The sequence below is a fragment of the Schistocerca piceifrons genome, chromosome 1 (assembly GCF_021461385.2).
Source record: "Schistocerca piceifrons isolate TAMUIC-IGC-003096 chromosome 1, iqSchPice1.1, whole genome shotgun sequence".
In the NCBI taxonomy this organism is placed as follows: Eukaryota; Metazoa; Arthropoda; class Insecta; order Orthoptera; family Acrididae; genus Schistocerca; species Schistocerca piceifrons.
Window position 1 is genome coordinate 659192442 of NC_060138.1, and position 16217 is coordinate 659208658.

At 40.4% G+C, this 16217-nt stretch overlaps 1 protein-coding gene across 1 annotated transcript in view; it reads right to left on the reverse strand.

Annotated features, from left to right (window-relative positions):
* Window positions 1-16217, reverse strand: part of LOC124805437 (protein phosphatase 1 regulatory subunit 21) — a 218962-nt gene that overhangs the window by 142103 nt on the left and 60642 nt on the right. Inside the window, exon 4 of the mRNA XM_047266002.1 lies at window positions 7462-7584. Coding sequence (XP_047121958.1) covers window positions 7462-7584 — 123 coding nt within the window. The remainder of the gene's footprint in view (window positions 1-7461; window positions 7585-16217) is intronic.

Here is a 16217-nt window from a genome sequence, read left to right on the forward strand (position 1 = left end):
TTTCATCTTCAGCCCTAATCCAAATGCACTCATTTTGAGACTTAACTTTCTTCCTAGCTCATCGTGTTACTATTAATTAATATATTGCTTCAGCCTTGTCATTTCATGATCCTATCATTCAAAGAAATCTACACCATCAGTTAAACACTATTTCTGAACCTTTGGACTACATTGCACTACACTATACATCTGCATTTCAGTGATTTATATTTTGTGGTTCAGAAATAGTTACATCATAATCTTTTCTCAAAACTGAAAATAAACTTCAGTTTATTTCAGCATAGAATTTACACAACATAAGAGGGCAATAAAAAAAATCTCTTTTTCCGTTTACTGGTGATCTACTGACTTGCAAATATTTGTAGAGACTAAACACCAGCTCCAGCTGCACAATATTTGACAATAGGTTTTCATAAAATATTGTACATTCAACAAGTTTCTGAAGAATATGTGGCACTTTAATTTCAGAAGCATATAATAATCGCCAAACATACGAGTCTGCAACACAGAAACTGCAAATTCCTGGTGCCTAAAAGTTGCCGTTTAGTAATTTTACACTTCCATAGTTGTGCAACACCCTGCTGTCTTTCAATAATCAGGAACACAACAATTTGCAGTTATTTACCTATCAGCAACACCTGTTTAACTCCTGACAATAATTTGGGTTGGAGAATAAGAAAGAATACACGGGAGAATGGGCTCAACAGGAAGTAGAAGGGCCCTGGTCAGTGATTCCCAATCTGGGGTCGATTACCCTTGTGAGACAAAATGACATCTCCTAAGGGCCAACAACAACAACAACAACAAAAACAAGATTAGTAGTAGTAGTAGTAACAGTAATAATAGTAATAGTAGTAGTAACAACAACAACAACAACAACAATGGCCACCTCTGGACATTTCCATGACTTGCAATCTTTAATTACATGTATTCATCCCACTTGCAAACATTTTCTAACACAAATTATCCACTATTAATTTGATCAGTGTGTTGTATTTTCTCATTTCACAGAATTTCATTTGGCCACCTAGCAGCCACTCACCTCCACTTCATTTCCATTACAATCATAAATAAATGTAGATTTTCCGAGCATGTACTAGTGATAAAAAGCTTTTGGCTTTCCAGTTTGATGGCAGTACTGAGACATTGTGATGTTTCAACAAGTCTCATACTGTAGAGCTAATTGAAATTTGTGGTATTGTGGGTAATCAAGTGCCTTAGCTGCTTAGCAACAGTTTGCTGGTTAGATGGAGAGAGAGGGACTACCCCTACTCTTCTTCAATTCAGCCCCAAGGTCGAGCCAAGCGCACTCTTTGTGTTCTTGTTGCTGACATGGATTACACAACTGCATAACATAAAATTTTGATAGTGATGTAATTATAAATTTTGTTAGTAGTATGGTGTAGAAGTATGTAAAAGTGAGGAATACAGAGTTTGAACATCAGGTATGCAGTTGCCCCAGAAAACACTATTTTCTGAAATTTTACATTTGGCAGAGTTAAGAGATACTGGGTTGAAATTTTTATAATAAGTGTAATTTAATGTAAAACATAATGTTGAAATTTTCAAGTTTTTAATGGCAATGTAAATTTTGGACTAAAAAGTTAGAAAAATAGATTATCCACTACTTATACATAAGCTAGAATAAAGAGATTACAGCACCATTTTAGGTATAGAAAATGATTGCAACCCTCCAAATGTCAGAAAATTTGAATTGATTTAACAATCATAAAGTAATGACAGAATGGACAGTTCTGACGATAAAGACCACCTAAAGTACCATTTTAAAAAAATCTTACCGGCTATATTAAGATATAAAAATAAACTTAAAATGAAATCTTCCTTACACATTGATCTACAATAGCAAAAATTAGTGTTGATATAATCCCAACTGGCAAAGTTATTAGTAAGTTAGTATTCCAAGAGAGCACTTTTAGAGCACTGAGCACGTGCATGAGCATTTTAGAGATGGTAGTTCCATTTTGTGGTCTTCTCCTGATTGCATAGAGAATACATAAGCAACTCTGGAGCTGCCTCGTGGGTTTCATTGCTCAAAAACTTGTCAACAATGTATGTCTTTATCAGATACCAAGCCACTGCCGAGTTTCATGATGGAGTGCATTGTGCTGTTTATGGAACTGCTAGAAATTCACCTTTTTCATGAACTGCAAATAATTAAATGTGTCTATCATTTTGGTCTAGCATGGTTTGTGCATCAGGCTTGTCCTAAATGCATGTGATGAGCAGAGTATTGAAACCTACCACTTCTAAGCAAGCTAAACTGTACATTGAATTATTTGAACAATTTGTTGCTGAAAATGAATTTATAGAAAATGGAACTTTGAGGAGCAATTTTCTGTCATAACTTCCTCACGCCCTTCAAAATAGGGCGTAGGAATTTGTATTCCAGGCACAGCTAGCTAAAAAGTGGACAAGGAGACTGCAAGTAACATATTTAGGATTATAATATTACTTGAAAATACAGCTCTTCGGTTGCACAGGTAAAACTTTCCAACTTTACCTAGGTTTCAACTGCTCTAAGGTAGCCTTCATCAGAAGTAAAAAAATTTTACATTACATAGAGTAAATAGTTATGAAATGGTTTAGAGCAACAGTGCTCACGTTAAAGATAAAAATATATTTGTACATTATAAATTATATATAAAAACAAAGATGAGGTGACTTACCGAACAAAAGCGCTGGCAGGTCGATAGACACACAAACAAGCACAAACATACACACAAAATTCTAGCTTTCGCAACCAATGGTTGCCTCGTCAGGAAAGAGGGAAGGAGAAGGAAAGACAAAAGGATATGGGTTTTAAGGGAGAGGGTAAGGAGTCATTCCAATCCCTCCGGACGTGTGAAGTTGGCCATTGGACAGGTGGAGGTCAACGTCAAGGAAAGTAGCATGGGATTTGGAGTAGGACCAGGTGAAACTGATGGAACCAAAGGAGTTAAGGTTTGAGAGGAAATTCTGGAGTTCTTCTTCACTGTGAGTCCAGATCATGAAGATGTCATCAATAAATCTGTACCAAACTTTGGGTTGGCAGACTTGGGTAACCAAGAAGGCTTCCTCTAAGCGACCCATGAATAGGTTGGCGTACGAGGGGGCCATCCTGGTGCCCATGGCTGTTCCCTTTAATTGTTGGTATGTCTGGCCCTCAAAAGTGAAGAAGTTGTGGGTCAGGATGAAGCTGGCTAAGGTGATGAGGAAAGAGGTTTTAGGTAGGGTGGCAGGTGATCGGCGTGAAAGGAAATGCTCCATCGCAGCGAGGCCCTGGACGTGCGGAATATTTGTGTATAAGGACGTGGCATCAATGGTTACAAGGATGGTTTCCGGGGGTAACAGATTGGGTAAGGATTCCAGGCGTTCAAGGAAGTGGTTGGTGTCCTTGATGAAGGATGGGAGACTGCATGTAATGGGTTGAAGGTGTTGATCTACGTAGGCAGAGATACGCTCTGTGGGGGCTTGGTAACCAGCTACAATGGGGCGGCCGGGATGATTGGGTTTGTGGATTTTAGGAAGAAGGTAGAAGGTAGGGGTGCGGGGTGTCGGTGGGGTCAGGAGGTTGATGGAGTCAGGTGAAAGGTTTTGCAGGGGGCCTAAGTTTCTGAGGATTCCTTGAAGCTCCGCCTGGACATCGGGAATGGGGTTACCTTGGCAAACTTTGTATGTGGTGTTGTCTGAAAGCTGACGCAGTCCCTCAGCCACATACTCCCGACGATCAAGTACCACGGTCGTGGAACCCTTGTCCGCCGGAAGAATGACGATGGATCGGTCAGCCTTCAGATCACGGATAGCCTGGGCTTCAGCAGTGGTGATGTTGGGTGTAGGATTAAGGTTTTTTAAGAAGGATTGAGATGCAAGGCTGGAAGTCAGAAATTCCTGGAAGGTTTGGAGAGGGTGATTTTGAGGAAGAGGAGGTGGGTCCCGCTGTGACGGAGGACGGAACTGTTCCAGGCAGGGTTCAATTTGGACGGTGTCTTGAGGAGTCGGATCATTAGGAGTAGGATCATTTTTCTTCGTGGCAAAGTGTGTATGTTTGTGTGTCTATCGACCTGCCAGCGCTTTTGTTCGGTAAGTCACCACAACTATATATATATATATATATATATATATATATATAAAAAAAGAAAGATGATGAAACTTACCGAACAAAAGCGCTGGCAGGTCGATAGACACACAAACAAACACAAACATACACACAAAATTCTAGCTTTCGCAACCAATGGTTGCCTCGTCAGGAAAGAGGGAAGGAGAGGGAAAGACGAAAGGATATGGGTTTTGGGGGAGAGGGTGAGGAGTCATTCCGGTCCCGGGAGCGGAGGGACTTGCCTTGGGGGGGAAAGGGACGGGTATACACTCGCACACGCGCGCATGTCCGTCCACACATACACAGACGCAAGCAGACATTTGTAAAGGCAAAGAGTTTGCCCAAACTCTTTGCCTTTACAAATGTCTGCTTGTGTCTGTGTATGTGTGGATGGATATGTGTGTGTGTGCGAGTGTATACCTGTCCTTTTTCCCCCTAAGGTAAGTCTTTCCGCTCCCGGGATTGGAATGACTCCTTACCCTCTCCCTTAAAACCCATATCCTTTTGTCTTTCCTTCTCCTTCCCTCTTTCCTGACGAGGCAACCATTGGTTGCGAAAGCTAGAATTTTGTGTGTATGTTTGTGTTTGTTTGTGTGTCTATCGACCTGCCAGCGCTTTTGTTCGGTAAGTCACCTCATCTTTGTTTTTATATATAATTTTTCCCACGTGGAATGTTTCCTTCCATTATATTTGTACATTATAAAATATTCCTAGGAAGGTCGCATCTTAATCAAGTTGCATTCCTAGGAATATTTTATAATGTACAAATATATTTTTATCTTTAACGTGAGCACTGTTGCTCTAAACCATTTCATAACTATTTACTCTACGTAATGTAAAAATTTTTTACTTCTGATGAAGGCTGCCTTAGAGCAGTTGAAACTTAGGTAAAGTTGGAAATTTTTACCTGTGCAACCGAAGAGCTGTATTTTCAAGTAATATTATAAATTTCGTCTAGGGTTGCTGCATTATCGGCCATGTTCAAAATTGTATTTAGGTTTATTTTATGGTTGCTCATTTTAGTTATTTACAGGCCCTGTGGGGTGCTTAAGCATCCATTACGAGAAACAATGCACCAAGTAAAATTAAAAATTCACTGCCCTACATCACCTCAAAACTTTCACCAAGATGGAAACCCTGAGAACTTTCCATAAAAAATAATTGCATCTTAACTGCAGTCTGTTCTCTGAGCTACTGCAGTTCTCTCACTACTAATGTGTTACAGGTAGATTACATAAATCTCCATTCAGGAAGTGATGGCACTTGTAGAGTGGGCTAGACTGATTGGGACCACTTACCACACATCCACAATGTATCCTCAGAGGTGAGTGCAAATATGTCCGGTGCAATGGGACTAAGCAAGTTCAGTTCTAGAACAGTAATTTGCTGTAATGTACTGCTTGACTTGGGCTGTTCCATAACAACTTGGTGACCTACTTCTGTAGCTGTGAGAGCCAGTTTAAGCCTCTGGGCCTCTTTATATGTTGGGAGAGCTAAGAATGAATTTCTCCTCTAGCAATGTAGGACAGTGAGCAGAGATTTACATACATTCTATCCACGAGTTTCTTGCATTAGTGTTGTTAGTAACTCATATCTGTATTCCATGTAGTGTTAATGCACACCCCCGGGCATGTCTGCCCACATCTTGCAGGGATTCGTAAAGTACATTGCAGAGGACCGTGTAACTTTTTTGGAGCGCCCAGTAGTTGTTCCTTGTGATGTAGTGGGGTTGACAGAGTGGGAAATCACCTACTTTCTATTCAGTTTGCAGGCTTACTAAGGAGGGAACTGTATAACCACGATATGGCGACCTACCTTCCCTTGCACTTCTACACTCCCTCCCTGCCCTCTTCACCCTGTTACATCCCTAAAAGACAATTTATCCAATAATACAGCTCTAATGCACTTAGACAAGGTACACACATTTAATATTTGTTCTCAACCAACTTCATTCAACAGTAAACAGTAATATTACACCATTGAAACACTGTTTTTAATAATCTGCGATTTTCCGTCACCTGCAATGCAGAAAATAATACTTCTGGAGAAAAAAATAAGTAGGACCTTTTCTGTGGGAAATTTAATGTAGTTTAATTTTGCACAGTGAAACATTTTTACTAGACACAGTGGTTTTTCAGTTACTCAAGAAAACTTAAAAAGTGACTTAATAAGTGTTCCCACGCTCACGCCTTCTGGTGGGCATTTTTAGCATGCTGTTCATGATGCTACCTCCTCACAGTGTACAAAGATTTGCAACAACCCTCTTTTTGTCTGTTCAATCTTTTTTTTTATCTTTGTTGACTGAGCTAAAGGGGCCAAACAAATTTTGAATGTGTCTTACTGCGCGCTTCGGCAAACACTACACAAAATACAAAAAACACATTGTTAGACCTATGATAAATAAATTGTCTAATTGTCTCTTTTTGTTGGTTTAGTAAAGAAACTCTAGAAAAAAGTGGTGAGGTTTATTTGCTTGTATGTTAACAAAGTATTATTTATCATTCATCACTTTACAAATATGATTCTCTTTATTTAAAATTTTGATGGGTGCCAAATTTTGTTGGTATTTTGGTCAATTTCCGATCCCATCCACAGGCAATTGTTTCAGAAAGATTGGCAACCACAGGCCTACATGAATGTGTATTATCAGTACAAGTAAATTCAATCCTTTGTGAACTAACGTAACGATGACAGCATATTCTCCTCTATAGACATTATGGGTTTATGGTATATTACACTTTCCTAAAGGGGTTTGCACAGTTATAAAATCATGGCCTAGAATCTAAGAATTAAAAACTGCTTGTCCAGAGAATAATCTACAGTTACAGATAAAATGAATACAAGAGTCTTACATTATGAATCTGACTTCAGAGCATATTTACGATCCAGCAAGTACAAAGTGAGTTAATGCAGCAAGAAATGATCTACCAATAATTCACACCAATGTGGAAGAAATGAACACATCTGCTGTAACAGGTAATGATCCTGCTGACAACTGACCATGAGAAATTTCTTGATCATGTTAATTTTTGGGGTGGGGTGGAGGGGTGGGGTGGGGTGGGGGGAGCGGGGAGGGGGGAATGGTTGAGTACTACACAAAATAACCCCAGCAACCAGTACACCAAGAGATCTACCAACTTCAACTTTTACATCTGTTAAAATATTTTTCTTTAAGTACATGACAGAGCAATTGAGCCACAACAATCTACCATAAATTGACAAATGCATTAAACTATTTTGTATGTTTTAAAATAATATAAATTCACAAGAAGAAGTATCAAGTTGAAACTGCAAGAAACAGAGCGAGCGATTAAGATAGTTCGCACATGACCAATAAACACCCATAAAACAAGCACAGTGATCACCTTATATTTGTGTTCCGCATCTGTATTCACTTCATGGTGTTGTTTCAATTCAGCTTCTAAAGCATCCAATTTAGACCTCAGCTCAGATACATCTCGCTGGTGAGCTTCATCCTTATCATGTAGCTGCAAAAATTAAAAAAGTAGGAATGAAAAAATATTTCTACATTTCCGTATAAAATTTTAGATAGCATCTTACTATAAAATAGGATTTAAAAACAACAACAGAGTACAAAGATTATAGTAAATATGCTGATTCCTTATAAACACAATACAAAAATTGGGAATGTCAAACCAACGGCACACGCATTAACATCATGGACTGAATAGGACAAGTAGCATTCTGTACATGTATATTGTGAAGTATCAGGGCAGTGGGTGATACGGGGTGTGCAAGTGCGAGCGGGGGAGAGGGGAGGGAGAGTGTATACGCGGATAAGAAAAAAAAAAAATCTCGGAGTTTTTCCAGATTTCAAGGTTAAAAATGCACTTTCTCCTGGATGAAAATATACTTTTCCCACGTTAAGTGACAGTATACTTTTCCTCAGAACTGTAAAACTTATCAATCCTATGATTATACACCGGCATAGAATTTCCCGGTTCTAAAAATATGGAACTCAATAAAAATAATAAAACATGTTATGGAAAGATCTTTGATGCGCAGCAACATGTACACTGCATATTTTCATGGTGTAGTCAGACAATAGCAATATCGCTGTAAGTAGCACGTATACACACATAGGGAAAGTTAATCGTTTAAATTAATGTACATAGTTTTGGTACAAGAAAACTAAAGGTTTCACTTATAATATTGGTCTCAAAGATTAATAAGCTGCAAGAGAAGCTAAGCTTTCCACGTACAATGTTGATCTTTTTTGATACTAAAATGTAGACTTTCACGGCCGAAATATCATGTCCGTTGCGTCCGTGGTCGGTTGAATTCTGTGTCAATTCCCAATGTTTCATCTCCGACTGTGGGATACATCGTCAAGGGGCTCCGTAGCTCGATGGAAGTGGGGAGAGGGGGGAAGAGAGTAGAGGGGGGAGAAAGGGGAGAGGGGGGAAGGGAGGGGGAGTTATGAGGGAGGGAGGGGCGAAGGAGGGAGGGAGGGGCGAAGGAGGGAGGGAGGGGCGAAGGAGGGAGGGAGGGGCGAAGGAGGGAGGGAGGGGCGAAGGAGGGAGGGAGGGGCGAAGGAGGGAGGGAGGGAGGTAAGGAAGGAGGGAGAGAGGGGGGTAAGGAGGGAGGGAGGGAGGGAGGGTGGGTAAGGAGGGAGAGAGGGAGGGAGGGTGGGTAAGGAGGGAGGGGGGTAAGGAGGGAGGGTGGGTAAGGAGGGAGGGGGGTAAGGAGGCAGGGTGGGTAAGGAGGGAGGGTGGGTAAGGAGGGAGGGTGGGTAAGGAGAGAGGGGGGGTAAGGAGGGAGGGGGGGGTAAGGAGGGAGGGGGGGTAAGGAGGGAGGGGGGGCTAAGGAGGGAGGGGGGGGCTAAGGAGGGAGGGGGGGGCTAAGGAGGGAGGGGGGGCTAAGGAGGGAGGGGGGGTAAGGAGGGAGGGGGGGGTAAGGAGGGAGGGGGGGTAAGGAGGGAGAGGGGGTAAGGAGGGAGAGGGGGGTAAGGAGGGAGGGGGTAAGGAGGGAGGGGGTAAGGAGGCGATGGAGGTGGAGGAGAGGGAGGGGGTGTGTGTGGGAGGGGGGAGGGACCATTTATTGCAGAATACTATACATGACTGTATACTGGTTGATCATGAAATACCTAAGCTTTATCATTCCCTTGTCCGTAATGTCTGCTTTTGAATGTGGAATCAGCTGCACATGAGCATGTTTGGCATCTTGCAATAATAAGGCAAATAACTGGAAAACACCCCACACATCATGGAAAACCAGATTATGGATGATATGTGTTACAATAAATTATCTGTCAGACAGACACTACAGTTGCCCCACTAGTCGTAATAGGTATTCAGAGAAATGTCTTACACATAGTGTGTTATAAACAAGGGACAATTCTCGAACCACACCACACAACTCTTTATGCAGCAATGAGGTGTACCAGGAGAATTTCATTACACAACTAGAACTGTCCAGATACTCAGTACAAGTTGGTTCTTCAATAGACCCTACACAGACTTATTCGTAATGATGTCAAGTAAGTTATAAATCTGATACAAAAGTTCACTTGTAAGTTAATATCAAACATATCAGAATCATGTATGTAAAGCACATAGGTAATTCTTCGGGCTACTGTAGCCACGCATCATCAAACAAAATGCAATTTACAAAACATACTTAGCATAAATTTCATTATTGCAATAAAGAGTTGTACAATAAAACATCCTTGGGAGAACCAGGCAAATTACACCATCTGGTGAACAATAAATGTGAGATAGGCGAAATAGTGAAATACCACCAGACATTACAAATAACTGAACAATTTCAATTCCAAAAAGGCATGTGCTGACAAGTGTGAATACTTCTGAACCATTAGTTTAATAATTCATGATTGCAGAATCGATAAACTGGTGAAGTAGAACCTGTGGAAGCTTAGTTTGGGTTCCGGATAAATGGAAGAAAGCATACGGCAATACAAACCTACAACTTATCTTTGAAGAACATTTATAGCATCTGAATCACTTATTTCTGACAGAGGACAAATCGTGATTTATCAGTTATTCAGGAGATTGGAAAAACATTCCACATCACTTGTTTAATATTTCAATGACTATTTACTCTCTATTGCATGAAACAGTTCATTTTCTGGAGAGAGTGTAACTAATATTATATTGTTTAAAAATATTTGTGGTTGCTATGGTGATCGTTGTTGCCTAGCTTCTCCCCTTACAGCAATAAATCAGGAAGCAAATATACTGTAAGGGGTGATTTCATTTCAAATCATACAGGTCATGTCAACTCGTGGTCATGAATTTCTCTGGAAAACATATGTTAGACCTCTATATTGTAAGTGTTAAAAAATAAACTATTTTCATTTTATCTTAATTTCTGTAAACGGTACGGCCCTTTGAAAAATGTATATTTTGAAATTTAAGTAATAAACCAAAGGTACTGGAGACCTGGCAGATGTTCTGCATTAAAGCTCCCTATTAGTGAGTTCAAATTTCGTTGACACCTGCACACTTATGGGTTTCTGTTAACTAACAAATTCAAGATGAAAATTTTTGTCACTTAAAAATTTTTTTTCTAATTTCGAAAGCCACAGAATTTTATCTTTTCTGTCATATTAGCAGATACTACTCATGTAATTATAAACACTATCTTCTCTGCTCCAGATATCTGTATTACGTAAATATTTATTACTAAAAATGTAAAAAATTGCAGTTTTTACAAATTATTTATTCAAAAACCCCTTTCTGAAAACTTTTGAGAATTACACAAAATATTGTTTGGTTACTATGTTAGTACTCACTGAAAACACAGTGGGCAATATTTTTTTGTGTGCGTGTTAAAAATCCTTCAACATTCTGCATATTTCGCATCACTAAATTTCTAGTGTAAAATATGCATGTTGGCAACTGTTTCCAGTACTCTTCTGTTTACAACAAATGAGTGAGAACTTGCACATAAACCATTCTGCATCAAGTTTTGTGTTTGGTTTGAACTTTTTGTTAGATACAGTGTCACTGAGGTGTGTGGACTATGAGAAACACACAAGAAGGTGGTGTTTAAGGAAAGTGAAAAACACTCCACAGTTGTTGCAAATCTGTCAGAGGTACTGTAGAAATATCTTGGTCTTCAGGTAACAGTATTAGCACCACATTCACTGTGCAGAAATTGCTACACTCACTGCAAGAATAAATTTAGTGACAACCCACCTGAATGATCACCATCAGCCACATGTGAAACTGAAGAACACAGTGCAGATGTTTATATTCCCAAGTTTGAAGTTCTTGATACTTTGAGTGTTAGCATTTCCACTGTAGGTCCTACTGTATCCAGTCTTACACTTCCAGGAAAGGTAAGAATACAAGAAGAAAACAGTTTCTTGTTGTTGTGGTCTTCAGTCCTGAGACTGGTTTGATGCAGCTCTCCATGCTACTCTATCCTGTGCAAGCTTCTTCATCTCCCAGTACCTACTGCAACCTACATCCTTTTGAATCTGCTTCGTGTATTCATCTCTTGGTCTCCCTCTACGGTTTTTACCCTCCACGCTGCCCTCCAATACTAAATTGGTGATCGCTTGATGCCTCAGAACATGTCCTACCAACCGATCCCTTCTTCTAGTCAAGTTTTGCCACAAATTTCTCCTCTCCCCAATCCTATTCAATACCTCCTCATTAGTTACGTGATCTACCCATCTAATCTTCAGCATTCTTCTGTAGCACCACATTTCAAAAGCTTCTGTTCTCTTCTTGTCCAAACTATTTATCGTCCATGTTTCATTTCCATACATGGCTACACTCCATACAAATACTTTCAGAAACAACTTCCTGGACACTTAAATCTATACTCGATGTTAACAAATTTCTCTTCTTAAGAAACGCTTTCCTTGCCATTGCCAGTCTACATTTTATATCCTCTCTACTTTGACCATCATCAGTTATTTTGCTCCCCAAATAGCAAAACTCCTTTACTACTTTAAGTGTCTCATTTCCTAATCTAATTCCCTCAGCATCACCCGACTTAATTCGACTACATTCCATTAACCTCGTTTTGCTTCTGTTGATGTTCATCTTATATCCTCCCTTCAAGACACTATCCATTCCGTTCAACTGCTCTTCCAAGTCCTTTGCTGTCTCTGACAGAATTACAATGTCATCGGCAAACCTCAAAGTTTTTATGACTTCTCCATGGATTTTAATACCTACTCCGAATTTTTCTTTTGTTTCCTTTACTGCTTGCTCAATATAAAGATTGAATAACATCAGGGATAGGATACAACCCTGTCTTACTCCCTTCCCAACCACTGCTTCCCTTTCATGTCCCTCGACTCTTATAACAGCCATCTGGTTTCTGTACAAATTGTAAATAGCCTTTTGCTCCCTGTATTTTACCCCTGCCACCTTCAGAATTTGAAAGAGAGTATTCCAGTCAAGAAAACAGTATGTAAAATAAAAGTGGAACAAATTGGAACAAGTTTTACACAAGCAGCATCTTCAAAACTTTGAGCTGTGTGTAATGTAGATGGACTTTGTGCAGAACCTGAAGACAGTGACATGCGCACGAAATGTTATGTGTAGTTTCAAAACCTAAATACTGCCGCCTCAGCAGCCACCTATGCCGAGAAGGTACAGTTGCTGACACTTAAACCAGATAGCTACTCTAAGCAGCAAATATACAGGGGGGTCGGAAATTCCAGTTACAAACTTCTAGGACATGTAGAGTGTAGTGAGTACAGAACATTTCTAATAGGAACCCATGTCCAGAAACTTATCATTTCCACTCTATGACAGTTTCAATGCAGACGATTATCTCATCCTCACCCACATGAGGAATGTACTTAAGCACAACCCAGTACAATTGTTGAAATCCATTTGAAAAGAATACTGACTCGTTCCGTTATTACTTACGCATTTGCATTGCAACTTACACCTTATGGTTTCCATTAATCAACAACAACAAGAACCCAGCATCTACGGCACCACGTGCAACGTACCGATGCCTTACAACAGCGGCTCGATGTGGCGACCACTAATGTTGTTACACAAATTGTACCTCCGAAGCATGTTCTGGTACACGCTCTCCATCACACCTGGTGTCTCTTCAATGTCTTGTGCAGCAGCTAGAACTCGTGCCAGCAGATCTTCCCCCGTCTCTACAGGTGTCTCATAAATAAGGCTCTTCATATGACCCCACAAGAAGTAGTCCACAGAGGTTAAATCCGGCGATCGTGGCGGCCACGTGGTTGGACCACCAAGGCCTATCCATCTTTCACCATACGTGTGTTGAGATGTCTCTGGACAGCCAGTGAAAAGTGAGGTGGTGCTCCATCATGCTGAAACCACATTTCCTGATGGACATTCAATGGCACAGGTTCCAATAACAGGTCCAGTACGTGTCGTAGGCGGACTAAGTACGCGGGACCTGTGAGCTTGGATGGAAGAAGGTATGGTCCAATCACATGACCGTCCAGAATACCTGCCCAAATGTTAATTCCAAACCTGTCTTGAAATCCCTGAACATGCATGGCATGAGGGTTTTTGTCCGCCCAGACATGGCTATTTCAAACATTCAGAACACAATCCCTTGTGAACCTACATTCGTCTGCGAAGAGAACTCAATGTGGAAATAGTGGCGCGTCGATGCAACGGTGCAGGAACCATGTGCAGAAGGCAACGCATTGTGGAAAGTCTGCTGGACCCATAGCGTGTACCCTTTGTAAGTGGTATGGATGTAATTGTTGCTCATGCAGGACGTCCAAGACAATACTGTGTCTAACAGCCATTGCATGCGCAATTGCTCACTAACTCATTGACGGGCTATCTTCAAAGCGACGCAGTACACCACCTTCAAATTTGGGAGTGCAGCATCACCGTGGAGCATCACAGTCCTGCCTCCTCATGGGGAAGGTACCCATTTCTCGTAGATGTTGTGTAACTTGGGCAAACAGTTTGTGCGATGGAGTGTGACGGTGTGGAAAACATTCGTGATACAGCTGACTAGCAGCTCTTCCGTTACCTCCAGCTTCGCCATACAAAAGGAGCATGTCTGTGTATTCCGCAAAACGTTTACTGCACCATGCTTCCTCTATTGGTGATGCACAGGTATTGACTCGGTCTCACAGCAAAGCAGACAATAAATGACATCTGGGGATCATTTGACATAGTACACGTCATCCGTGTCTACCCTGTTGCACACCAGGACAGGGAACTCTGAGACGTTTCTCTTGCCCTAAGCAGACATTGACGAGGTACACATCTGAATTGAAACTGTTGTAGAACAGAAATGATATGATTCCAGACATGGGTTCCTATTCAAAATGATCTGTTTTCACTACCCTCCATAATGGGAATTTCCGACCACCCTGTAGAAATAAATACCCACTTCCTCACATTATTTGATTTCCAAAGCTCATAAAATAAAGAACGAGGATGGTATTTGGGTTTATCCAGAATTGTACTGTGGGCATCTGCTACCAGATGATGTGCTTACTGTTGATCTGTAATATTACCTGAGTGATGACAAAGACAGCAGCAGGCAAAGTCCTAACCAGGCTGACCTTACTTGGCAAAAAAAGTTGAAAGGGTAAAAATACGTATGACAAGATCAGCAAGAGAAGCATATCTCCTAATGAAAAAGGAGAACCTGACTTTAAAATCTGGTATCACAAAATCCTACTCCTTATGACAAAAATGGGTAAAATGCCAGCCAGTGAAGGGAGTATGCACTTGTATTTACTGCACTAATTTGAAACTTGTTTGTTTCACCATAAGCAGAGTCACAGTAAAGAAGTACACAAATGTGGACCTGGTGCTTTTGTGTATATCTCAAGAGATGCAAGATAAATGTTGGTTGCAGGAGTGTGCAATGTGTTCTGGTGCTGAAGTGATGGCTGCTGAAGCATTACACCTTCAGGACATTGACAGTGACATAACATACGCATTACAGGAGGGAGGAGAGTTGGTGGAGAAGACAGTAGAGCCAGAGAAGTTTCTTATAGAGGTTAGACATTGATTACAAAAGGAATAGCTCGTCATCATATCCAAATGAGTCAGAGATAGGTCACAGAAGAAGTAAAATAAGCCACATCCCAGAAAACTGATACATTAGTTCTTCATTCTGACTTTGCTGAGAACAGATCTGTTGCTTTGCAGAACAAAATTCAAAGTTAGCATTGGCACACATTACAGGAATCAATATTCACTTCCTCGGAACATCACACTGTTTTGCTATTGGCAGAGATGATCTCATTCATGACGGTGCACATGCATGCTACGCTGTCAGCATGATAATTGATGACATAGCATCTAGAGCCCATGCCTTTCCTAAACATGTTTATGAGACTGATGATGCAGCATCTCATTTTAAAAACTACTTTCAGCTTTATGAGGTTGGTCAACATTATAGTACAGGAATTAAGGCAAAAAATTGATATTTTCAGCAACAGGTCAAGGAAAAAATGCATGTGATGAGGTCTCTCTAAACATCTTGCAACAAGATTTAATCTCCAGCACAAAACTGTTGACGCTATTAGAGATATCAACGTTAGTAACAAACATGAAACAATTAATTCTAAATAAAAGTCCATTAAGGGAATTTCATTTAAAAAAGAGAGAAGAGTGGTCTGCTACGAAACCTGTAGCAGGAATTCAATTAAATCACTACTGGGTTGCATCCCAGAGTGACAAATACAATGCAAGAACGGTTCCCCACGAAATGCAGCCTGTTACTGTGTATGAAATGCAGACACCACAGTACACATTAGAAGACTTTGTAGTGAGCCACTTCATTTCTTGTGTGTATGACAATCAGTGGTGAGTGGGGCAGATAATAATTGTATCGCATGAGTTGCAAGATATAATCGCCTCCTTTACGACACTTCACGGTACTACTAATGCTTTCAAATGGCCATCATTAAAAGATCAGTGTGCAGTTTCCATTTCCCATGTACTGCTCTTCTTGCATCATCCTTGTCTGTGTGCAAATTCAGCTCAACTATACAAATTAAATTAGGAGCAGATGAAAAACAAATTAATTCTTTTCAACAGTGCTGTGTTGATTGTTACATTATAGACAATTTTAATTCCTGGAAAGCCATGAAGAAGTAAAATCATGACAGAACGCAATAATAATTTGTGAATATCATCATAAAAAG